Genomic DNA, 26,916 nt, shown 5'->3' on the forward strand with positions numbered 1-26,916 from the left:
AGACAAGGTTAGGTTAAGGTCTGTCAGGAATCAAGACAAGTGTTTCCTGATGTGGGCCTTAGCCAAATGATGACCCGTAGATGGAGCTTTCGGTTATCTGAGGCCTTCCACTGGCTTACCTCTATATATCCCTTTAAAAATGATTATAGTTCCATTTCAGGCAATCAAGGGGGTGACCATATATTACTCAGTGTGGGGGGTAATTAGGTTTGATCCAAGGAGAGTTAAGTGCAACTCCAATTCTTTATATCAAGAACCTTACACAGGCCCGGTGGCCTGGTGGCTAAAGCTCCCGCTTCACACACGGAGGGCCCGGGTTCGATTCCCGGCGGGTGGAAACATTTCGACACGTTTCCTTACACCTGTTGTCCTGTTCACCTAGCAGCAAATAGGTACCTGGGTGTTAGTCGACTGGTGTGGGTCGCATCCTGGGGGACAAGATTAAGGACCACAATGGAAATAAGTTACAGTCCTCGATGACGCACTGACTTTCTTGGGTTATCCTGGGTGGCTAACCCCCCGGGGTTAAAAATCCGAACGAAATCTTATCTTACCTTATCTAAAGAATTAGGAATGTTAGCAAAAATTTAAATCTAAGATAACAGCACAAAAGTGTTTGCAATAAGGCTAATTGAATGCTTAGGTTCACATTAAGAAGCATAAATAATATACATATATGCATATCTTTCGTAAAAGGGATACGTATAAAATGTTGAAAATATATCTTTGGTAAAAGGCATACGTATAAATAAAATGCTGAAAATACGTAACCAAGACAGGACTCGCAGCAATGGATTCAACTTGGACAAATTTAGAGTTATGAAGGATATAGGAAGCAATATTTGAAAATGAATTAGTAGATAGTACTAACACCCAGGTATAGTCACTTTAAAGTGGGAACTTTGGGTAGGACAGCCTGGAGAGGTACATGAGTGGGTGCAAGTTGAACCTGCCTAGTATGGGCCAACAGGCCTACTACAGTTCTCCATTACGTTCTCACCTCTTTGGTGTTGCGTGTGTAGATACGACAATATGGCTGAGGAACCATTAACTCGCCACGGCTCCCACGTCTTGATAACAAACCCAACTCTTCAGCTTCCATGCTCTCCTGGGCGTCAGTAACATTTAACCTGTAGACCAATACATTAATTTATTCTTTGTTGTAGACCAATACATTACTTTATTCTTTGTTGTAGACCAATACATTACTTTATTCTCTGTTGTAAAGCAATACTTAACCTTAGCCACGTACTTACACGCGACCAGGTAATCATGAAGCCACACACACACACACACACACACACACACACACACACACACACACACACACACACACACACACACACACACACACACACACACACACACACAGAACACGTGACAGAACACAAGCAGAAAGGCAGAAACAGAGAGAGATGGTACAAAGGCGAAAGGAGGAAAGAGAGGGGATGGAGAAGACAGACAGGAGATCCCAGACACAGGAAGATCAAATACAGCCTCCCTCACAACTTCCTATAGAAGCCTCCCAACCAGGTCAACCCCAGTGCAACCAAACACTCTAAATCAAAACACCCATGCCACATCCAATGCCCCCACCCACTACATTACAAACTCCACCCCCACAGCAACCACCCACAGTTCCTTACCAGGTCTCCCACTTCCCCAACCCCAATACACCTCCCAGACCACAATCTTAGAAAAGAAGTTGAAGGTGTGGTATACAGATGCAGATGGAATAACAAACAAGTATGAGGAGTGGCACGAAAGAATCAAGGAGACATCCCCAGACATAATAGCACTCACAGAAACAAAACTCACCAGAATAATAACAGATTCAATCTTTCCATCCGGATATCAAATCCTCAGGAAAGACATAGGGAGGAGAGGGGGAGGAGGAGTTGCACTACTCATTAAAAACCAGTGGGGGTTTGAGAAAATGGAAGGAATGGATGGCACGGGCGAAAGGGACTACTTAGTAGGAACAATCCAGTCTGAAGGACTTAAGGTGATAATTGCAGTAATGTACAACCCACCACAGAACTGCAGGAGGCCAAGAGAAGAATACGATGAGAGCAACAGAGCAATGGTCGACACACTAGCCGAGGTGGCCAGGAGAGCACACATGGGGGAAGCAAAGTTACTAGATATGGGTGATTTCAATCACAAGGAGATTGACTGGGAAAACCTGGAGCTCCATGGGGGTCCCAAAACATGGAGAGCCAAGATGATGGATGTGGTACTGGAAAACCTCATGCATCAACATGTTAAAGACACTACCAGAGAGAGAGGAGAGGATGAACCAGCAAGACTGGGCCTTGTATTCACCTTGATTAGTACTGACATCGAGGATATCATGTATGAAAGGCCCATGGGAGCTAGTGATCATGTGGTTCTGTGCTTCGACTACATAGTTGAGCTCCAAGTGGAGAGAGCAGCAGGAATAGGGTGGGAAAAACCAAACTACAAAAGGGGGAACTACTCAGGCATGAGGAACTTCTTTCAAGACATTCAGTGGGAGAGGGAACTGACAGGAAAACCAGTACAAGAAATGATGGACTATGTGGCAACAAAATGCAAGGAGGCAGAGGAGAGGTTTGTTCCCAAGAGAAACAGAAATAATGGGAAGAACAGAACGAGTCCTTGGTTCACCCAAAGGTGTAGGGAGGCAAAAACTAGGTGTACTAGAGAATGGAAAAGGTACAGAAGACAGAGAACTCAGGAAAATAAAGAGATTAGCCGAAGAGCCAGAAACGAATAGGCACAGATAAGAAGGGAGGCTCAGCGGCAATACGAAAATGACATAGCATCGAAAGTCAAGACTGACCCGAAGCTGTTGTACAGCCACATCAGGAGGAAAACAACAGTCAAGGACCAGGTAATCAGACTGAGGAAGGGTGATGGGGAATTCACAAGAAACGACCGGGAGGTATGTCAGGAGCTCAACACAAGATTTAAAGAAGTATTTACAGTGGAAACCAGTAGGACTCCAGGAAATCAGAGCAGGGGGGTGCACCAGCAAGTGCTGGATGAGGTACATATAACCAAGGAGGAGGTGAAGAAGCTGCTATGCGAACTTGACACCTCAAAGGCGGTGGGACCAGACAACATCTCTCCATGGGTCCTTAAAGAGGGAGCAGAGATATTGTGTGTACCGTTAACAAAGATCTTCAACACATCATTTGAAACTGGGCAACTCCCCGAGGTATGGAAGATGGCAAATGTAGTCCCAATTTTTAAAAAGGGAGACAGACATGAGGCACTAAACTACAGACCTGTATCACTAACGTGTATAGTTTGCAAGGTCATGGAGAAGATCATCAGGAGGAGAGTGGTGGAGCACCTGGAAAGAAACAAGTGTATAATTGACAACCAGCATGGTTTCAGGGAGGGAAAATCCTGTGTCACAAACCTACTAGAGTTTTATGACAAGGTGACAGAAGTAAGACAAGAGAGAGAAGGGTGGATCGACTGCATTTTTTTGGACTGCAAGAAGGCCTTCGACACAGTTCCTCACAAGAGGTTACTGCAAAAGCTAGAGGATCAGGCACACATAACAGGAAAGGTACTGCAATGGATCAGAGAATACCTGACAGGGAGGCAACAACGAGTCATGGTACGTGACGAGGTGTCAGAGTGGGCGCCTGTAACAAGCGGGGTTCCACAGGGGTCAGTCCTAGGACCTGTGCTGTTCTTGGTATATGTGAATGACATAACGGAAGGGATAGACTCAGAAGTGTCCTTGTTTGCGGACGATGTGAAGTTAATGAGAAGAATCAAATCGGATGAGGATCAGGCAGGACTACAAAGAGACCTGGACAGGCTACAAGCCTGGTCCAGCAACTGGCTCCTTGAGTTTAACCCTGCCAAATGCAAAGTCATGAAGATTGGGGAAGGGCAAAGAAGACCGCAGACACAATATAGTTTAGACGGCCAAAGTCTGCAAACCTCTCAAGGAAAAAGATCTGGGGGTGAGTATAACACCGAGCATATCTCCCGACGCGCACATCAATCAGATAACTGCTGCAGCATACGGGCGCCTGGCAAACCTATGGATAGCGTTCCGATACCTCAGTAAGGATTCGTTCAAGACTCTGTATAACATTTACGTCAGGCCCATACTGGAGTATGCAGCACCAGTTTGGAATCCACACCTAGTCAAGCACGTCAAGAAATTAGAGAAAGTGAAAAGGTTTGCAACAAGACTAGTCCCAGAGCTACGGGGATTGTCCTACGAAGAAAGGGTGAGGGAAATCGGCCTGACGGCACTGGAGGCCAGGAGGTTCAGGGGAGACATGATAACGACACATAAAATACTGCGCGGAATATACGAGGTGGACAAAGACGGGATGTTCCAGAGATGGGACACAGACACAAGAGGTCACAATTGGAAGTTGAAGACTCAGATGAATCAAAGGGATGTTAGGAAGTATTACTTCAGTCATAGAGTAGTCAAGCCGTGGAATAGCCTAGAAAGTGAAGTAGTGGAGGCGGGAACCATACATAGTTTTAAGGTGAGGTATGATAAAGCTCATGGAGCAGTGAGAGAGAGGACCTAGTAGCAATCAGTGAAGAGGCGGGGCCAGGAGCTATGAATCGACCCCTGCAACCACAAATAGGTGAGTACAAATAGGTGAGTACACACACACACACACACACACAAGACTCTGAAGTGTCCCTATTCGCAGATGATGTGAAGTTGATGAGCAGAATTAAATCGGATGAGGATGAGGCAGGACTGCAAAGAGACCTGGAGAGGCTGGACATGTGGTCCAGAAACTGGCTTCTCGAATTCAATCCTGCCAAATGTAAAGTCATGAAGATTGGGGAGGGGCAAAGAAGACCGCAGACAGAGTATAGGCTAGGTGGACAAAGACTACAGACCTCACTCAGGGAGAAAGACCTTGGGGTGACCATAACACCGAGCACATCACCGGAGGCACACATCAACCAAATAACTGCTGCAGCATACGGGCGCCTGGCAAACCTGAGAATAGCGTTCCGATACCTTAATAAGGAATCGTTCAAGACACTGTACACTGTGTATGTTAGGCCCATACTGGAGTATGCAGCACCAGTCTGGAACCCACACCTGGTCAAGCACATCAAGAAGTTACAGAAAGTACAAAGGTTTGCAACAAGGCTAGTCCCAGAGCTCAGGGGAATGTCCTACGAGGAAAGGTTGAGGGAAATCGGACTGACGACACTGAAGGACAGAAGGGTCAGGGGAGACATGATAACGACATACAAGATACTGCGGGGAATAGACAAGGTGGACAGAGATAGGATGTTCCAGAGAGGGGACACAGGAACAAGGGGTCACATCTGGAAGCTGAAGACTCAGACGAGTCACAGGGACATTAGGAAGTATTTCTTCAGTCATAGAGTCGTCAGGAAGTGGAATAGCCTAGCAAGTGAAGTAGTGGAGGCAGGAACCATACATAGTTTTAAGAAGAGGTATGATAAAGCTCAGGAAGCAGAGAGAGAGAGAGAGAGGACCTAGTAGCAATCAGTGAAGAGGCGGGGCCAGGAGCTGAGTCTCGACCCCTGTAACCACAATTAGGTGAATTAGGTGAGTACACACACACACACACACACACACCAACGTGCACACACCCGCCCACATACACACACACACACACCAACGTACACGCAGAGCCAGGAACGAGTACGCACAGGTAAGGAGGGAGGCCCAGCGACAGTATGAAAATGACATAGCATCGAAAATCAAGACTGACCCGAAACTGTTGTTATAGCCACATCAGAAGGAAGACAACAGTCAAAGACCAGGTGATCAGATTGAGGACAGAAGGTGGAGAACTCACAAGAAATGATCAGGAGTTATGTGAGGAGCTAAACAGGAGATTTAAGGAAGTTTTTACAGTAGAGACAGGAAGGGCTCTGGGAAGACAGCACAGAAGGGAACATCAAGAGGGAATATACCAACAAGTGTTGGATGATATACGAACAACCGAGGAGGAGGTGCAGAAGCTGCTAAGTGACCTTGATACCTCAAAGGCGATGGGACCGGACAACATCTCCCCATGGGTCCTAAGAGAAGGAGCAGAGATGCTGTGAGTGCCTCTAACCACAATCTTCAACACATCCCTTGAAACTGGGCAACTACCTGAGAAATGGAAGACAGCAAATGTAGTCCCCATATTTAAGAAAGGAAACAGAAATGAGGCACTAAACTACAGACCTGTGTCTCTGACATGTATTGTGTACAAAGTCATGGTCAAGCACATCAAGAAGTTAGAGAAAGTACAAAGGTTTGCAACAAAGCTAGTCCCAGAGCTCAGGGGAATGTCGTACGAGGAAAGGTTGAGGGAAATTGGACTGTCGACACTGGAGGACAGAAGGGTCAGGGGAGACATGATAACGACATACAAGATACTGCGGGGAATAGACAAGGTGGACAGAGATAGGATGTTCCAGAGAGGGGACACAGGAACAAGGGGTCACAACTGGAAGCTGAAGACTCAGACGAGTCACAGGGACGTTAGGAAGTATTTCTTCAGTCACAGAGTCGTCAGGAAGTGGCACAGCCTAGCAAGTGAAGTAGTGGAGGCAGGAACCATACATAGTTTTAAGAAGAGGTATGACAAAGCTCAGGAAGTAGAGAGGGAGAGGACCTAGTAGCGATCAGTGAAGAGGCGGGGCCAGGAGCTGAGTCTCGACCCCTGCAACCACAATTAGGTGAGTACACCCGCCCACGTACACACACGCACCAACGTACACACACCCGCCCACGTACACACACGCACCAACGTACACACCCGCCCACGTACACACGCACCAACGTACACACCCGCCCACGTACACACACACACCAACGTACACACACCCGCCCACGTACACAAACACGCACCAACGTACACACGCCCGCCCAAGTACACACACCCGCCCACGTACACACACGCACCAACGTACACACCTGCCCACGTACACACACCCGCCCACGTACACACACCCGCCCACGTACACATGAGTGCACCAGTTTGGCAGCTCCCACAGTCAGTCACCCCAAGTCTGCCAGCACTGGAAGCTATGCTATATTCTCCTCCCTCTCCCTTATGCTTCATGCTAGTACCTTTTCTTACTACCCTCTCTCCCTGTCATCTTAGTCTCTCTCTCATACCCGCGGGGCCAGGAGCTGAGTCTCGACCCCTGCAACCACAATTAGGAAGTACACACACACAAAACAGACAAAGTGTCTTTCGACAAGAGCCTTTTACAACTGGTAACACACACACACATGGAGCAGGGAGAGGGAGGACCCAGTATCAATCAGTGAAGAGGCGGGCCCAGGAGCTATGACTCGACCCCTGCAACCACAAATAGCCAAGTACCTGGGGTATATCTGGACACGGATACAAAAAAAAATGCTGAACTGAACGTAGGCCTAAAACACAATACTGTTTCAGTTTAACTACGAATTCAGTCTAGCAATTTATCGAATAAATTATTGGACATAATACCGCAATAACATGTAAGTCTTAACGCGCACGAAATTTATGTTAAGGTGGAGTCGAGCAGGATATCAAAGACGTGTCTGTTTCTAGCCTGATGACTGTGTTCTGTTACGGTTTTCTGGGAAATTACTTTGATCACTGTGTAGGGTTAGGTTAGGTTTGTCAGGAAACAGGACTAGTGTTTCCTGACGCTGGTCTTAGTTATAGGACCCACAGCTGGAGATTTTGGTAGGTTAGGTTTCCTGACATAAGAACATAAGAACATAAGAAAGGAGGAACACTGCAGGAGGCCTGTTGGCCCATACTAGGCAGGTCCTTTACAATTCATCCCACTAACAAAACATTTGCCCAACCCAATTTTCAAAGTTAAGCAAGAAATAAGCTCTGGTATGAAAGTCCCACTCAAATCCAACCCTTCCCACTCATGTACTTATCCAACCTAAATTTGAAACTACCCCAACTCCTAGCCTCAATAACCCAACTAGGTAGACTGTTCCACTCATCAACTACCCTATTTCCAAACCAATACTTTCCTATGTCCTTTCTAAATCTATACTTATCTAATTAAAATCCATTACTGCGGGTTCTCTCTTGGAGAGATATCCTCAAGACCTTGTTAATATCTCCTTTATTAATACCTATCTTCCACTTATACACTTCGATCAGGTCTCCCCTCATTCTTCGTCTAACAAGTGAATGTAACTTAAGAGTCTTCAATCTTTCTTCATAAGGAAGATTTCTAATGCTATGTATTAATTTAGTCATCCTACGTTGAATGTTTTCTAACGAATTTATGTCCATTCTGTAATATGGAGACCAGAATTGAGCTGCATAATCTAGGTGAGGCCTTACTAATGATGTATAAAGCTGCAGTATGACCTCTGGACTTCTGTTGCTTACACTTCTTGATATAAATCCCAGTAATCTATTTGCCTTATTACGTACGCTCAGGCATTGCTGTCTTGGTTTAAGGTTGCTGCTTACCATAACCCCCAAGTCCTTTTCGCAATCTGTATGGCTAAGTTCTACATTATTTAACTTATAAGTGCTAGGGTTATGGACACTCCCGAGCTTCAGAACCTTGCATTTATCTACATTGAACTGCATCTGCCACTTTTCTGACCAAGAATAGAGTTTGTTTAAATCCTCCTGAAGTTCCCTAACATCTACGTTTGAATCAATTATCCTACCTATCTTTGTGTCATCGGCGAATTTGCTCATATCACTAGTAATTCCTTCATCAAGATCATTGATATATATTATAAACAACAACGGGCCCAAGACTGATCCCTGTGGAACGCCACTTGTTACTGATCCCCACTCAGATTTAACCCCATTTATGGACACTCTCTGCTTCCTGTCTGTGAGCCATGATTCGATCCACGAGAGCACCCTTCCCCCAATGCCATGAGCTGCTACTTTCTTTAACAGTCTTTGGTGTGGAACTCTATCAAATGCCTTACTAAAATCCAAGTAAATGATAAATTCTTTATCGTGGTCAACAGCCTCAAAAGCTTTACTGAAGAAAGTTAATAAATTAGTTAGACAAGACCAGCCTCTTGTGAATCCATGCTGAGTATCATTAATCAAGCTATGCTTATCGAGATGGCTTCTCATAATCTCAGCTATAATTGACTCTAGTAATTTGCCTACAATTGAGGTCAGGCTTATTGGGCGGTAATTTGACGGTAACAACTTGTCCCCTGTTTTAAAAATAGGAATTACATTAGCCATCTTCCACATATCAGACACTACACCTGTTTGAAGAGATAAATTAAAAATATTAGTTAATGGTTCACAGAGTTCCATTTTGTATTCCTTAAGAACCCTTGAAAAAACCTCATCAGGACCCGGTGACTTATTTTGCTTCAGTCGGTCTATCTGCTTCACAACCATTTCACTAGTGACTGTGATGTTACATAATTTATCTTCTTCTGGCCCACTATAAAAATTAATTACTGGAATATTATTAGTGTCTTCCTGTGTAAAAACCGAGAGAAAATAATTATTTAAAATCGAGCACATTTCATTCTCTTTGTCAGTAAGATGCTCATAGTTATTTTTAAGGGGACCTATCTTATCTCTGACTTTTGTTCTATATACCTGGAAAAAACTTTTTGGGTTAGTTTTAGAATCCCTAGCAACTTTAATTTCATAGTCCCTTTTAGCTTTTCTTATCCCCTTTTTAATGTCCCTCTTAATATCAATATACTCATTCATAAGATGACCCTCACCTCTTTTGATACGCCTATAAATTCCTTTCTTATGCCCTAGTAGATATTTCAGCCTATTATTCATCCATTTTGGGTCATTTCTGTTTGATCTAATTTCTTTATAAGGGATAAACGTACTTTGAGCAGCATGTATGGTGTTCAGAAAGCTGTCATATTGATAGCTCTCTTAAAAACCATACCCCCGGCTGGGATTGAACCTGCGGTCATAGAGTCTCAAAACTCCAGCCCGTCGCGTTAGCCACTAGACCAGCTAGCCACAATAAGATTCATCCAACTAGGTATATTTCTACACCATAGGAAGGTTAGCACAGGCACCACTGTGACCACAAATGCAAGTTTTTACAGACGAATCTCCAGCTAGCGTGGCCGTGACGAACTCTAGCTCAAGTCCCTTCACTGCCGTCAACATGACTCAAGAAATCGTAATGACACGATTGCAAACAAACCATACCCCCGGCCGGGATTGAACCCGTGGTCATAGTCTCAAAACTCCAGCTCGTCGCGGTAGCCTGTGCTAACCTTCCTATGGTGTAGAAATATACCTAGTTGGATGAATCTTATTGTGGCTAGCTGGTCTAGTGGCTAACGCGACGGGCTGGAGTTTTGAGACTCTATGACCGTGGGTTCAATCCCGGCCGGGGGTATGGTTTGTTTGCAATCGTGTCATTACGATTTCTTGAGTCATGTTGACGGCAGTGAAGGGACTTGAGCTAGAGTTCGTCACAGCCACGCTAGCTGGAGATTCGTCTGTAAAAACTTGCATTTGTGGTCACAGTGGTGCCTGTGCTAACCTTCCTATGATGTAGAAATATACCTAGTTGGATGAATCTTATTGTGGCTAGCTGGTCTAGTAGCTAACGCGACGGGCTGGAGTTTTGAGACTCTATGACCGCGGGTTCAATCCCGGCTGGGGGTATGGTTTGTTTGCAATCGTGTCATTACGATTTCTTGAGTCAGTGATAGCTCTCTTCGTTACTCCAGTTAACAGATGATAAGTGTTCCCTAAGCCCATCGTAATCTGCTAAGCGAAAATCTGGGACCGTTACTGAGTTATCCCTACTATCATACTTCCATTCAATGCTAAATGTAATTGATTTGTGGTCGCTAGTACCCAGTTCCTCTGAAACTTCTAAATTATTAACAAGGGATTCATTGTTTGCCAGAACTAAGTCAAGCAGGTTATTACCCCTTGTAGGCTCTGTCACAAACTGCTTCAAAAAACAATCCTGAACTACTTCTAAGAAGTCGTATGATTCTAAATTCCCAGTCAAGAAATTCCAATCAATATGACTAAAGTTAAAGTCTCCTAGAATTACTACATTATCGTGCCTTGTGGCCCTAACAATTTCCTCCCATAGTAGTCTCCCCTGGTCCCTATCTAAATTTGGGGGACGGTATATCACACCTAAAATTAATTTTTCATGCCCCTCTGAAAATTCTATCCAAACAGACTCTGTATGTGCTACTTCAGACTTAATACCCATTTTTATGCAACAGTTCAATCGATCTCGGACATACAATGCCACCCCACCCCCTTTCCTGATACTTCTATCTACTTGGAACAATTTAAAACCCTGAATGTGACATTCTGCAGGCATGTCCCGACTTTTTGAATTAAACCACGTCTCAGTTATGGCAAATACATCAATGTTACCTGCACTAGCAACTAGTCTCAAATCGTCCATCTTATTCCTAGCACTGCGACTATTTGTGTAATAAATATTTAAAGACCCTCCTCTCTCTTTACCCTTCCTGCTCCTTTCTGTTATTTCACTAAACCTATTACTGTCCTTGTCAATTAGTGCCACTGGCTTTCCAATATCCACCTCATTTTGCCTATTACTAGTTCTCTTAGTACTCATATTACTACACTGCGACTTCACAGTTTTCCCAAGAAAACCCATACCACTAACTATTCCTAGTTTAAAGACCTAACAGCTCCCTCCACTGCGTTGGCCAGTGCTCCCGCCCCACACCTAGATAAGTGAACCCCATCCCTGGCATACATGTCATTTCTGCCATAGAAGAGGTCCCAGTTGTCAATGAATGTTACCGCATTTTCCTTACAGTATTTGTCCAGCCAGCAATTGACACCAATTGCTCTGGACAACCATTCATCCAACTCCTCTCCTTGGCAAAATGCCACATATGACAGGTTTCCCACCCTTCCTCCTAATTATCTCTATTGCTGACCTATACCTGCTAATCAGGTCCTCACTCCTACATCTGCCAACATCGTTGCCTCCAGCACTGAGACAGATAATAGGATTGTTCCCATTACCTCTCACGATGTCATCCAGACGGCTAACAATATCCTTCATCCCAGCCCCAGGAAAACACACTCTCTGCCTCCTACTCCTATCCTTCAAGCAGAATGCCCTATCCATGTACCTAATCTGGCTATCCCCAACAACAACAATGTTTTTACCTTCCTTGGCGTCGCCCTTCGTGATGATCCAAGCAGTCGACTCACATTCGTCAGGTAGCATTACACCACTTGTGGAATTCGTCAAGACGTTCTCGATGGTCTTCATTGGGGTTTCTAGGGATGTCTCACTCACGTCTGCCAATGCTTCCTTGGTGCTCGTTGTGGCATTCCCAGTAGAACGCTCACATTCGTCAGGTAGCACGGAGAATGGGTTGGAAGTTTCCACCATAGTCTTCTGGTTTCTCGTTGTTTCTGCCTCTCCAACCGTTTTCTTGATCCTCATCTTGGTTCCATGTTGCCCGGCCACTTACCAAGCTCCCCTCTTAACCTGGGGACTCACAACAGGAGGATTACTACGAATCCTCTTGTTCTCCTCCGTTAATCGCCGTATCTCCAGCTTAGCAACTCTGAGCTCTTCTCTCAGCTGCTGGTAAAGTTGCTCAAGAGAGGGCATCCTGGTTCAGATTCTCAGAGAGCACACACACAGGTCTTCACAGAGCTAAGTAAACGTCACCACTATGAAGCTAAGTACACGTCACCACTATGAGCTAAGTACACGTCACCACTATGACGCTGGATGTGACCCATAAATAACAAAAAAGGCACAATACCGTGACTGGAACGATACACAAATAACCCGCATATAGAAGAGAGGAGCTTACGACAACGTTTCGGTCCGGCTTGGACCATTTACAAAGACACACTGTGACTTTCTAAATGGTCCAAGTCGGACCGAAATGTCGTCGTAAGCTCCTCTCTTCTATGTGCGAGTTATTTGTGTATGATGTGACCCACACCAGTTCACTAATACCCAGGATGTGACCCACACCAGTTCACTAACACCCAGGATGTGACCCACACCAGTTCACTAATACCCAGGATGTGACCCACACCAGTTCACTAACACCCAGGATGTGACCCACACCAGTTCACTAACACCCAGGATGTGGCCCACACCAGTTCACTAACACCCAGGATGTGACCCACACCAGTTCACTAACACCCAGGATGTGACCCACACCAGTCCACTAACACCCAGGATGTGACCCACACCATTCCACTAACACCCAGGATGTGACCCACACCAGTTCACTAACACCCAGGATGTGACCCACACCAGTCCACTAACACCCAGGATGTGACCCACACCAGTCCACTAACACCCATGATGTGACCCACACCAGTCCACTAACACCCAGGATGTGACCCACACCAGTCCACTAACACCCAGGATGTGACCCACACCAGTCCACTAACACCCAGGATGTGACCCACACCAGTCCACTAACACCCAGGATGATACCCACACCAGTCCACTAACACCCAGGATGTGACCCACACCAGTCCACTAACACCCAGGATGATACCCACACCAGTCCACTAACACCCAGGATGTGACCCACACCAGTCCACTAACACCCAGGATGATACCCACACCAGTCCACTAACACCCAGGATGTGACCCACACCAGTCCACTAACACCCAGGTACCTATTTTACTACCAGGTGAAAACTGACAGCAGGTGTCTTAAGGAAACACGTCTTAATGCATGCATGCATTTTGTTAAGTAAAGGTCTGAGGTGGTTGCTAAGTGGAGTCTCAAACACAGATGATATACGTGAGGCACATAAATAACCGTAGTCTCTGGTACATAACGAAATTCAGAATACCTTGTATACCTCTGTGATGAATGGTTTTGAAAACCGACAAGTTTCTCCTACGTATGGACTGATGAAGCCACTGTGTGGCGAAACGTTTCCTCAAAGATACCCAAGAGTTGCACATGTGTCTAATTTATCACCATGTCGGTTCTGTGAACCATTCATCTACAAATCCTAATACTTAAAGACTGGTTTTCTAACAGAGTTGTAGATGCGTGGAACAGTCTTCCCAGTGGGGTGATAGAGGCTAGGACCTTGGGTAGCTTTAAGAAGAGACTGGACAAATATATTGATTTGTGTCATGGGGTACGGGAGTTATTTCTTGGGTAGCTTTAGGTAGAGGTCGTTTTGATAAGGACCTGCCTCGCATGGGCCAGTAGGCCTTCTGCATTGTTCCTACATTCTTATGTTCCTATGTTCTTTCTTTTTTCAGAGTTAACTATGGGGCTTATTGACAAAGGCCTGATATAAAAATTCGTTTTGCTATCAGCAAAAAGTACTGGTTCCACACGCTAGGTGGAGTTAAGTAGGCCATTAATGTAGATAGAAAAACGAGGGACCAAAATACCCCCCTGGTGGGGAAGGTCGGAAATCTAAATTCCCTGTTGGGGTACCTAATGACAGTCAAGAACTCGTGTCCTGCGTCTCAGTAAGAGAATCTTCCACTTTTTTCAGTGTTATTTTTATTTCTAAATTCTCGTGAAATGTTTTAGTGGACTGGTGTTTACCTGGAGAGAGTTCCGGGGGTCAACGCCCCCGCGGCCCGGTCTGTGACCAGGCCTCCTAGTGGATCAGAGCCTGATCAACCAGGCTGTTACTGCTGGCTGCACGCAAACCAACGTACGAGCCACAGCCCGGCTGGTCAGGTACCGACTTTAGGTGCTTGTCCAGTGCCAGCTTGAAGACAGCCAGGGGTCTATTGGTAATCCCCCTTACGTATGCTGGGAGGCAGTTGAACAGTCTCGGGCCCCTGACACTTACTGTATGGTCTCTTAACGTGCTAGTGACACCCCTGCTTTTCATTGGGGGGATGTTGCATCGTCTGCCAAGTCTTTTGCTTTCGTAGTGAGTGTTTTTCGTGTGCAAGTTCGGTACTAGTCCCTCTAGGATTTTCCAGGTGTATATAATCATGTATCTCACCCGCCTGCGTTCCAGGGAATACAGGTTTAGGAACCTCAAGCGCTCCCAGTAATTGAGGTGTTTTATCTCCGTTATGCGCGCCGTGAAGGTTCTCTGTACATTTTCTAGGTCAGCAATTTCACCTGCCTTGAAAGGTGCTGTTAGTGTGCAGCAATATTCCAGCCTAGATAGAACAAGTGACCTGAAGAGTGTCATCATAAGCTTAGCCTCCCTAGTTTTGAAGGTTCTCATTATCCATCCTGTCAGTTTTTTAGCAGATGCGATTGATACAATGTTATGGTCCTTGAAGGTGAGATCCTAAGGCTTAGTAGGTGCGACAGTACAAGGTGTAAACTAAGGCTTAGCAGGTGCGACTGTACAAGGTGTAAACTAAGGCTTAGCAGGTGCGACTGTACAAGGTGTAAACTAAGACTTAGCAGGTGCGACTGTACAAGGTGTAAACTAAGGCTTAGCAGGTGCGACTGTACAAGGTGTAAACTAAGACTTAGTAGGTGCGACTGTACAAGGTGTTAACTAAGACTTAGCAGGTGCGACTGTACAAGGTGTAAACTAAGTCTTAGTAGGTGCGGCTGTACAAGGTGTAAACTAAGTCTTAGTAGGTGCGACTGTACAAGGTGTAAACTAAGTCTTAGTAGGTGCGACTGTACAAGGTGTAAACTAAGTCTTAGTAGGTGCGACTGTACAAGGTGTAAACTAAGTCTTAGTAGGTGCGACTGTACAAGTTGTAAACTAAGACTTAGTAGGTGCGACTGTACAAGGTGTAAACTAAGTCTTAGTAGGTGCGACTGTACAAGGTGTAAACTAAGTCTTAGTAGGTGCGACTGTACAAGGTGTAAACTAAGTCTTAGTAGGTGCGACTGTACAAGGTGTAAACTAAGTCTTAGCAGGTGCGACTGTACAAGGTGTAAACTAAGTCTTAGTAGGTGCGACTGTACAAGGTGTAAACTAAGTCTTAGTAGGTGCGACTGTACAAGGTGTAAACTAAGACTTAGTAGGTGCGACTGTACAAGGTGTAAACTAAGGCTTAGCAGGTGCGACTGTACAAGGCCCTTAATTAGAAGACAATCCACAGGCTACAGTTAACAATAATTTATATTAACACACTGGCAGTCTCCCACCCAAGCAGGGTGGCCCACCAAGGCAGGGTGGTCCACCAAGACAGGGTGGCCCACCGAGGCAGGGTGGCCCACCAAGGCAGGCCCACCAAGGCAGGGTGGCCCACCAAGGCAGGGTGGCCCACCAAGACAGGGTGGCCCACCAAGGCAGGGTGGCCCACCAAGGCAGGCCCACCAAGGCAGGGTGGCCCACCAAGGCAGGGTGGCCCACCAAGACAGGGTGGCCCACCAAGGCAGGGTGGCCCACCAAGGCAGGGTGGTCCACCAAGACAGGGTGGCCCACCGAGGCAGGGTGGCCCACCAAGGCAGGGTGGCCCACCAAGGCAGGGTGGCCCACCAAGGCAGGGTGGCCCACCAAGGCAGGGTGGTCCACCAAGGCAGGGTGGCCCACCAAGGCAGGGTGGCCCACCAAGGCAGGGTGGTCCACCAAGGCAGGGTGGCCCACCAAGGCAGGGTGGCCCACCAAGGCAGGGTGGCCCACCAAGGCAGGGTGGCCCACCAAGGCAGGGTGGCCCGCCAAGGCAGGGTCCGCCACCAAGGCAGACTGGCCCACCAAGGCAGGGTGGCCCACCAAGGCAGGGTGGCCCACCAAGGCAGGGTAGCCCACCAAGGCAGGGTGGCCCACCAAGGCAGGGTGGCCCACCAAGGCAGGGTGGCCCACCAAGGCAGGGTGGCCCACCAAGGCAGGGTGGCCCGAAAAAGAAAAACTTTCACCATCATTCACTCCATCACTGTCTTGCCAGAAGGCTGCTTTACACTACTTATAAAACTGCAACATTAAAAAAATCACTAAAACATCTGAGAAGGATCTTTATGACGCCTTTCTCGGTCCGTCCTGGACCAATGTCAAATCACAACTGGTCCAGTACAGACCGAAATGTCATCATAACGTTCCTATCTCCAGGGTTTTGATAACTATAATTATTAAAACAGAGATAACTCTGAAACACATTCCTGATGAGAGTGGATATCAGAATACAATGTGAGGCTAAATTAATGCGTGGCTGCGTAGCGCATGTCGGCAAACTTGGCTGCGTAGCGCATGTCGGCAAACTTGGCTACGTAGCGCATGTCGGCAAACTTGGCTGCGTAGCGCATGTCGGCAAACTTGGCTACGTAGCGCATGTCGGCAAACTTGGCTACGTAGCGCATGTCGGCAAACTTGGCTGCGTAGCGCATGTCGGCAAACTTGGCTGCGTAGCGCATGTCGGGAAACTTGGCTGCGTAGCGCATGTCGGCAAACTTGGCTGCGTAGCGCATGTCGGCAAACTTGGCTGCGTAGCGCATGTCGGCAAACTTGGCTACGTAGCGCATGTCGGCAAACTTGGCTGCGTAGCGCATGTCGGCAAACTTGGCTACGTAGCGCATGTCGGGAAACTTGGCTACGTAGCGCATGTCGGCAAACTTGGCTGCGTAGCGCATGTCGGCAAACTTGGCTGTGTAGCGCATGTCGGCAAACTTGGCTGCGTAGCCCATGTCGGCAAACTTGGCTACGTAGCGCATGTCGGCAAACTTGGCTACGTAGCGCATGTCGGCAAACTTGGCTGCGTAGCGCATGTCGGCAAACTTGGCTGCGTAGCGCATGTCGGCAAACTTGGCTGCGTAGCGCATGTCGGGAAACTTGGCTGCGTAGCGCATGTCGGCAAACTTGGCTGCGTAGCGCATGTCGGCAAACTTGGCTGCGTAGCGCATGTCGGGAAACTTGGCTGCGTAGCGCATGTCGGGAAACTTGGCTGCGTAGCGCATGTCGGCAAACTTGGCTGCGTAGCGCATGTCGGGAAACTTGGCTGCGTAGTGCATGTCGGCAAACTTGGCTACGTAGCGCATGTCGGCAAACTTGGCTGCGTAGCGCATGTCGGCAAACTTGGCTGCGTAGCGCATGTCGGCAAACTTGGCTGCGTAGCGCATGTCGGCAAACTTGGCTGCGTAGCGCATGTCGGCAAACTTGGTTGCGTAGTGCATGTCGGCAAACTTGGCTGCGTAGCGCATGTCGGCAAACTTGGCTGCGTAGCGCATGTCGGCAAACTTGGCTGCGTAGCGCATGTCGGCAAACTTGGCTGCGTAGCGCATGTCGGCAAACTTGGCTGCGTAGCGCATGTCGGCAAACTTGGCTGCGTAGCGCATGTCGGCAAACTTGGCTGCGTAGCGCATGTCGGCAAACTTGGCTGCGTAGCGCATGTCGGCAAACTTGGCTGCGTAGCGCATGTCGGCAAACTTGGCTGCGTAGCGCATGTCGGCAAACTTGGCTGCGTAGCGCATGTCGGCAAACTTGGCTGCGTAGCGCATGTCGGCAAACTTGGCTGCGTAGCGCATGTCGGCAAACTTGGCCACGCACAGTGGGGGTAGAAGGCACTTCACCAGGAAATGATTCACCAGGTTTTTGTTCACTGTTGCGTCCGGTTGTATGTTTGCCCCTTGTTTACCTGTTGACTGTTCCGGTAACCAGGCTTCCTGGTGTGAGTGCTTGGGAGTCCATTGGTGCTTGTTGCACGCACTCCAGCGAAAGCGTCACAACCCGGCTGACCAACCAGGCTTTTGAGTTTAGAGAAAAGCCACCGGATTTTATTGAGAAAAAATATACTATAACCTAAAATTATACTGAAGGTACACTGGTATAGGAAGAGTTTACTAACTCACTGACTGTTCAATTGCCTCCCGGCATACATAAGGGGGATTGCCAATAGACCCCTGGTTGTCTTCAAGAGGGAGCTGGACAGATACCTAAAGTCAGTACCTGATCAGCCGGGCTCTGGTTCCTACTTTAGTTTACGTGCGGCCAGCAGTAACAGCCTGATTAATGTGTCCCTAGTCCACCACCAGGCCTAGTCGTGGACCGGACCGAGAGGCGTTGAACGCCGAAACACTGCAGGTGCACACAGGATGAGCACGGGATGCACAGCTAGCTAGCGGCTCAGGCAGCACACTGCATGGACGCTGTGTAGTCGGGATCATGGATGCTGTGTAGTCGGGATCATGGATGCTGTGTAGTCGGGATCATGGATGCTGTGTAGTCGGGATCATGGATGCTGTGTAGTCGGGATCATGGATGCTGTGTAGTCGGGATCATTGATGCTGTGTAGTCGGGATCATGGATGCTGTGTAGTCGGGATCATGGATGCTGTGTAGTTGGGATCATGGATGCTGTGTAGTCGGGATCATGGATGCTGTGTAGTCGGGATCATGGATGCTGTGTAGTCGGGATCATGGATGCTGTGTAGTCGGGATCATGGATGCTGTGTAGTCGGGATCATGGATGCTGTGTAGTCGGGATCATGGATGTTGTGTAGCCGGGATCATGGATGCTGTGTAGTCGGGATCATGGATGCTGTGTAGTCGGGATCATGGATGCTGTGTAGTTGGGATCATGGATGCTGTGTAGTCGGGATCATGGATGCTGTGTAGTCGGGATCATGGATGCTGTGTAGTCGGGATCATGGATGCTGTGTAGCCGGGATCATGGATGCTGTGTAGCCGGGATCATGGATGCTGTGTAGCCGGGATCATGGATGCTGTGTAGCCGGGATCATGGATGCTGTGTAGCCGGGATCATGTATGCTGTGTAGCCGGGATCATGGATGCTGTGTAGCCGGGATCATGGATGTTGCTCGCTTGCATCAAATAGCGATCAGCTGATAATCCGAATGGTATTCTGATTTGATCATATTCATGATTAAAAAAGATAGGCCTATTCCAAAAATTTCTGAAGTACACTGTGTCTTCTCCTAACATTGGGATACCTATATGGGAAACCTGTCGTGTACATGTACAGAAAAACGTGTTTACAATTTATTGCATCGCACATTACAACATTTTGATAGAGTTACAAGCCTTTTCTGACAATCGATTTTTTCCCTAGAATATTAATAGATGCCACTAGAAAAAATAATATGATCTGTCTTACTTTTCCCACAAAATGTAATTGTAGCAGGAATAATCAAGTTCCCAGGACACAAACGTTTTTAATAACCGAATGTATTCGTGTCCATCACCCTCTAGTTGGTAGCCATTTATCTCTCGTCGGTCGGTGTATGCGGGGGGGAGGGGGGGAGGGGGGGAGGTGAAAAGCTGAGAGCCACCTGCCTGAAAAACTGGCTGCCTTGGACCATAACGTCTAGCGTTAGCTGGGCGTCAAGGCATTGTCTAGTGTGGTACGGTGGTAGAGCACTGCGTACCTTGTTTCAAGGTTACTAGGTTCGAATCTCCTTCGACCTGAGATTAGTGTTTGTGAATATATATATATATATATATATAGTAGTAGGTTGGTAGACAGCAACCACCCAGGGAAGTACTACCGTCCTGCCAGATGACTGTGAAACAAAAACCTGTAACTGTTTTGCATGATGGTAGGATTGCTGGTTTTCTTTTTCTGTCTCATAAACACGCTAGATAACAGGGATATCTTGCTACTCCTACTTACACTTTGGTCACACTTCACAGACACGCACATGCATATATATATATATATATACATACATCTAGGTTTTTCTCCTTATTCTAAATAGCTCTTGTTCTTTTTTATTTCTTCTATTGTCCATGGGGAAGTGGAAAAGAATCTTTCCTCCGTAAGCCATGCGTGTCGTATGAGGCGACTAAAATGCCGGGAGCAATGGGCTAGTAACCCCTTCTCCTGTATACATTTACTAAAAAAGAGAAGAAGAAAAACTTTATAAAACTGGGTTGTTTAAATGTGCGTGGATGTAGTGCGGATGACAAGAAACAGATGATTGCTGATGTTATGAATGAAAAGAAGTTGGATGTCCTGGCTCTAAGCGAAACAAAGCTGAAGGGGGTAGGAGAGTTTCAGTGGGGGGAAATAAATGGGATTAAATCTGGAGTATCTGAGAGAGTTAGAGCAAAGGAAGGGGTAGCAGTAATGTTAAATGATCAGTTATGGAAGGAGAAAAGAGAATATGAATGTGTAAATTCGAGAATTATGTGGATTAAAGTAAAGGTTGGATGCGAGAAGTGGGTCATAATAAGCGTGTATGCACCTGGAGAAGAGAGGAATGCAGAGGAGAGAGAGAGATTTTGGGAGATGTTAAGTGAATGTATAGGAGCCTTTGAACCAAGTGAGAGAGTAATTGTGGTAGGGGACCTGAATGCTAAAGTAGGAGAAACTTTTAGAGAGGGTGTGGTAGGTAAGTTTGGGGTGCCAGGTGTAAATGATAATGGGAGCCCTTTGATTGAACTTTGTATAGAAAGGGGTTTAGTTATAGGTAATACATATTTTAAGAAAAAGAGGATAAATAAGTATACAAGATATGATGTAGGGCGAAATGACAGTAGTTTGTTGGATTATGTATTGGTAGATAAAAGACTGTTGAGTAGACTTCAGGATGTACATGTTTATAGAGGGGCCACAGATATATCAGATCACTTTCTAGTTGTAGCTACACTGAGAGTAAAAGGTAGATGGGATACAAGGAGAATAGAAGCATCAGGGAAGAGAGAGGTGAAGGTTTATAAACTAAAAGAGGAGGCAGTTAGGGTAAGATATAAACAGCTATTGGAGGATAGATGGGCTAATGAGAGCATAGGCAATGGGGTCGAAGAGGAATGGGGTAGGTTTAAAAATGTAGTGTTAGAGTGTTCAGCAGAAGTTTGTGGTTACAGGAAAGTGGGTGCAGGAGGGAAGAGGAGCGATTGGTGGAATGATGATGTAAAGAGAGTAGTAAGGGAGAAAAAGTTAGCATATGAGAAGTTTTTACAAAGTAGAAGTGATGCAAGGAGGGAAGAGTATATGGAGAAAAAGAGAGAGGTTAAGAGAGTGGTGAAGCAATGTAAAAAGAGAGCAAATGAGAGAGTGGGTGAGCTGTTATCAACAAATTTTGTTGAAAATAAGAAAAAGTTTTGGAGTGAGATTAACAAGTTAAGGAAGCCTAGAGAACAAATGGATTTGTCAGTTAAAAATAGGAGAGGAGAGTTATTAAATGGAGAGTTAGAGGTATTGGGAAGATGGAGGGAATATTTTGAGGAATTGTTAAATGTTGATGAAGATAGGGAAGCTGTGATTTCGTGTATAGGGCAAGGAGGAATAACATCTTGTAGGAGTGAGGAAGAGCCAGTTGTGAGTGTGGGGGAAGTTCGTGAGGCAGTAGGTAAAATGAAAGGGGGTAAGGCAGCCGGGATTGATGGGATAAAGATAGAAATGTTAAAAGCAGGTGGGGATATAGTTTTGGAGTGGTTGGTGCAATTATTTAATAAATGTATGGAAGAGGGTAAGGTACCTAGGGATTGGCAGAGAGCATGCATAGTTCCTTTGTATAAAGGCAAAGGGGATAAAAGAGAGTGCAAAAATTATAGGGGGATAAGTCTGTTGAGTGTACCTGGTAAAGTGTCTGGTAGAGTTATAATTGAAAGAATTAAGAGTAAGACGGAGAATAGGATAGCAGATGAACAAGGAGGCTTTAGGAAAGGTAGGGGGTGTGTGGACCAGGTGTTTACAGTGAAACATATAAGTGAACAGTATTTAGATAAGGCTAAAGAGGTCTTTGTGGCATTTATGGATTTGGAAAAGGCGTATGACAGGGTGGATAGGGGGGCAATGTGGCAGATGTTGCAAGTGTATGGTGTAGGAGGTAGGTTACTGAAAGCAGTGAAGAGTTTTTACGAGGATAGTGAGGCTCAAGTTAGAGTATGTAGAAAAGAGGGAAATTTTTTCCCAGTAAAAGTAGGCCTTAGACAAGGATGTGTGATGTCACCGTGGTTGTTTAATATATTTATAGATGGGGTTGTAAGAGAAGTAAATGCGAGGGTCTTGGCAAGAGGCGTGGAGTTAAAAGATAAAGAATCACACACAGGGTGGGAGTTGTCACAGCTGCTCTTTGCTGATGACACTGTGCTCTTGGGAGATTCTGAAGAGAAGCTGCAGAGATTGGTGGATGAATTTGGTAGGGTGTGCAAAAGAAGAAAATTAAAGGTGAATACAGGAAAGAGTAAGGTTATGAGGATAACAAAAAGATTAGGTGATGAAAGATTGAATATCAGATTGGAGGGAGAGAGTATGGAGGAGGTGAACGTATTCAGATATTTGGGAGTGGACGTGTCAGCGGATGGGTCTATGAAAGATGAGGTGAATCATAGAATTGATGAGGGAAAAAGAGTGAGTGGTGCACTTAGGAGTCTGTGGAGACAGAGAACTTTGTCCTTGGAGGCAAAGAGGGGAATGTATGAGAGTATAGTTTTACCAACGCTCTTATATGGGTGTGAAGCATGGGTGATGAATGTTGCAGCGAGGAGAAGGCTGGAGGCAGTGGAGATGTCATGTCTGAGGGCAATGTGTGGTGTGAATATAATGCAGAGAATTCGTAGTTTGGAAGTTAGGAGGAGGTGCGGGATTACCAAAACTGTTGTCCAGAGGGCTGAGGAAGGGTTGTTGAGGTGGATCGGACATGTAGAGAGAATGGAGCGAAACAGAATAACTTCAAGAGTGTAGCAGTCTGTAGTGGAAGGAAGGCGGGGTAGGGGTCGGCCTAGGAAGGGTTGGAGGGAGGGGGTAAAGGAGGTTTTGTGTGCGAGGGGCTTGGACTTCCAGCAGGCATGCGTGAGCGTGTTTGATAGGAGTGAATGGAGACAAATGGTTTTTAATACTTGACGTGCTGTTGGAGTGTGAGCAAAGTAACATTTATGAAGGGATTCAGGGAAACCGGCAGGCCGGACTTGAGTCCTGGAGATGGGAAGTACAGTGCCTGCACTCTGAAGGAGGGGTGTTAATGTTGCAGTTTAAAAACTGTAGTGTAAAGCACCCTTCTGGCAAGACAGTGATGGAGTGAATGATGGTGAAAGTTTTTCTTTTTCGGGCCACCCTGCCTTGGTGGGAATCGGCCAGTGTGATAATAATAAAAAAAAAAAAAAAAATATATATATATATATATATATATATATATATATATATATATATATATATATATATATATATATATATATATATATATATATATATATATATATATATATACATGGCAGGTAGTTTTGTGTTCCAGCGACTCAGCGCTGCTGTTCAGAGGGGTAATGCCTGCTGTATTTTGGGCACACACCTCAGCTCTGAGGAGCTGCATAAGACTTTTGCATTATAATCAGTGACAAACACGTAACAATATGTACTAGACACGTATCTCTCACACCTCATGTACTGTATATATATATATATATATATATATGTAATTTCATAACTAAAATACCATAAAATTTACGCGTCCCATATTTCACAATTGTCTGTGTTTTGTAGCAGATTTTTTACTGTTAAGTTGGATTGTCTACTTCACCAGGACATTGTTATTCTCACTTATTACAAGACATTGTTATTCTCAGTTATTACAAGACATTGTTATTCTCAGTTATTACAAGACATTGTTATTCTCAGTTATTACAAGACATTGTTATTCTCAGTTATTACAAGACATTGTTATTCTCAGTTATTACAAGACATTCGTCTGCTTCAACATGATCTATGTACACAAATCCACACCACTGTCGCACCACTGTCGCACCACTGTCGCACCACTGTCACACCACTGTCACACCACTGTCACACCACTGTCACACCACTGTCACACCACTGTCACACCACTGTCACACCACTGTCACACCACTGTCACACCACTATCACACCACTGTCACACCACTGTCACACCACTGTCACACCACTATCACACCACTGTCACACCACTGTCACACCACTGTCATACCACTGTCACACCACTTTCACACCACTGTCACACCACTGTCACACCACTGTCACACCACTGTCACACCACTGTCACACCACTGTCACACCACTGTCACACCACTGTCACACCACTGTCACACCACTGTCGCACCACTGTCGCACCACTGTCACACCACTGTCACACCACTGTCACACCACTGTCACACCACTGTCACACCACTGTCACACCACTGTCGCACCACTGTCACACCACTGTCACACCACTGTCGCACCACTGTCGCACCACTGTCGCACCACTGTCACACCACTGTCACACCACTGTCACACCACTGTCACACCACTGTCGCACCACTGTCACACCACTGTCACACCACTGTCACACCACTGTCGCACCACTGTCACACCACTTTCACACCACTGGCACACCAATGTCACACCACTGTTACACCACTGTCGCACCACTGTCGCACCACTGTCACACCACTGTCACACCACTGTCGCACCTCTGTCACACCACTGTCACAGTCACACCACTGTCGCACCACTGTCACACCACTGTCACACCACTGTCGCACCACTGTCACACCACTGTCACACCACTGTCACACCACTGTCGCACCACTGTCACACCACTGTCACACCACTGTCACACCACTGTCACACCACTGTCGCACCACTGTCACACCACTGTCACACAACTGTCACACCACTGTCGCACCACTGTCACACAACTGTCACACCACTGTCACACCACTGTCACACCACTGTCACACCACTGTCACACCACTATCACACCACTGTCACACCACTATCACACCACTGTCACACCACTGTCACACCACTGTCGCACCACTGTCGCACCACTGTCACACCACTGTCACACCACTATCACACCACTGTCACACCACTGTCACACCACTGTCACACCACTATCACACCACTGCCACACCACTGTCACACCACTATCACACCACTGTCACACCACTGTCACACCACTGTCACACCACTGTCACACCACTATCACACCACTGTCACACCACTGTCACACCACTGATACACCACTGTCACACCACTGTCACACCACTGTCACACCACTGTCACACCACTATCACACCACTGTCACACCACTGTCACACCACTGTCACAGTCACACCACTGTCGCACCACTGTCACACCACTGTCACACCACTGTCGCACCACTGTCACACCACTGTCACACCACTGTCACACCACTGTCGCACCACTGTCACACCACTGTCACACCACTGTCACACCACTGTCACACCACTGTCACACCACTGTCACACCACTGTCACACCACTGTCACACCACTGTCGCACCACTGTCACACAACTGTCACACCACTGTCACACCACTGTCACACCACTGTCACACCACTGTCACACCACTATCACACCACTGTCACACCACTATCACACCACTGTCACACCACTGTCACACCACTGTCGCACCACTGTCGCACCACTGTCACACCACTGTCACACCACTATCACACCACTGTCACACCACTGTCACACCACTGTCACACCACTATCACACCACTGCCACACCACTGTCACACCACTATCACACCACTGTCACACCACTGTCACACCACTGTCACACCACTGTCACACCACTATCACACCACTGTCACACCACTGTCACACCACTGATACACCACTGTCACACCACTGTCACACCACTGTCACACCACTGTCACACCACTATCACACCACTGTCACACCACTGTCACACCACTGTCACACCACTATCACACCACTGTCACACCACTGTCACACCACTGTCACACCACTGTCACACTATCACACCACTGTCACACCACTGATACACCACTGTCACACCACTGTCACACCATTGATACACCACTGTCACACCACTGTCACACCACTGTCACACCACTGTCACACCACTGTCACACCACTGATACACCACTATCACACCACTGTGTACGATACACTGACAACATTCAACCACTGTGTACGATACACTGACAACATTCAACCACTGTGTACGATACACTGACAACATTCAACCACTGTGTACGATACACTGACAACATTCATCCACTGTGTACGATACACTGACAACATTCAACCACTGTGTACGATACACTGACAACATTCAACCACTGTGTACGATACACTGACAACATTCGTCCACTGTATACGATACA

The 26,916-nt window shown here is 46.6% G+C and overlaps 1 protein-coding gene across 3 annotated transcripts in view; it reads right to left on the reverse strand.

The window, feature by feature from the left end:
• LOC128704696 (F-box only protein 25) overlaps window positions 1–26,916 on the reverse strand; it is a 67,756-nt gene that overhangs the window by 13,189 nt on the left and 27,651 nt on the right. For all 3 annotated transcript variants that reach the window (XM_070079621.1, XM_070079620.1, XM_070079622.1), the window contains one exon: window positions 1,001–1,130. In XM_070079621.1, coding sequence (XP_069935722.1) covers window positions 1,001–1,130 — 130 coding nt within the window. The remainder of the gene's footprint in view (window positions 1–1,000; window positions 1,131–26,916) is intronic.

The sequence above is a fragment of the Cherax quadricarinatus genome, chromosome 100, assembly GCF_038502225.1.
Source record: "Cherax quadricarinatus isolate ZL_2023a chromosome 100, ASM3850222v1, whole genome shotgun sequence".
Taxonomy (NCBI): domain Eukaryota; kingdom Metazoa; phylum Arthropoda; class Malacostraca; order Decapoda; family Parastacidae; genus Cherax; species Cherax quadricarinatus.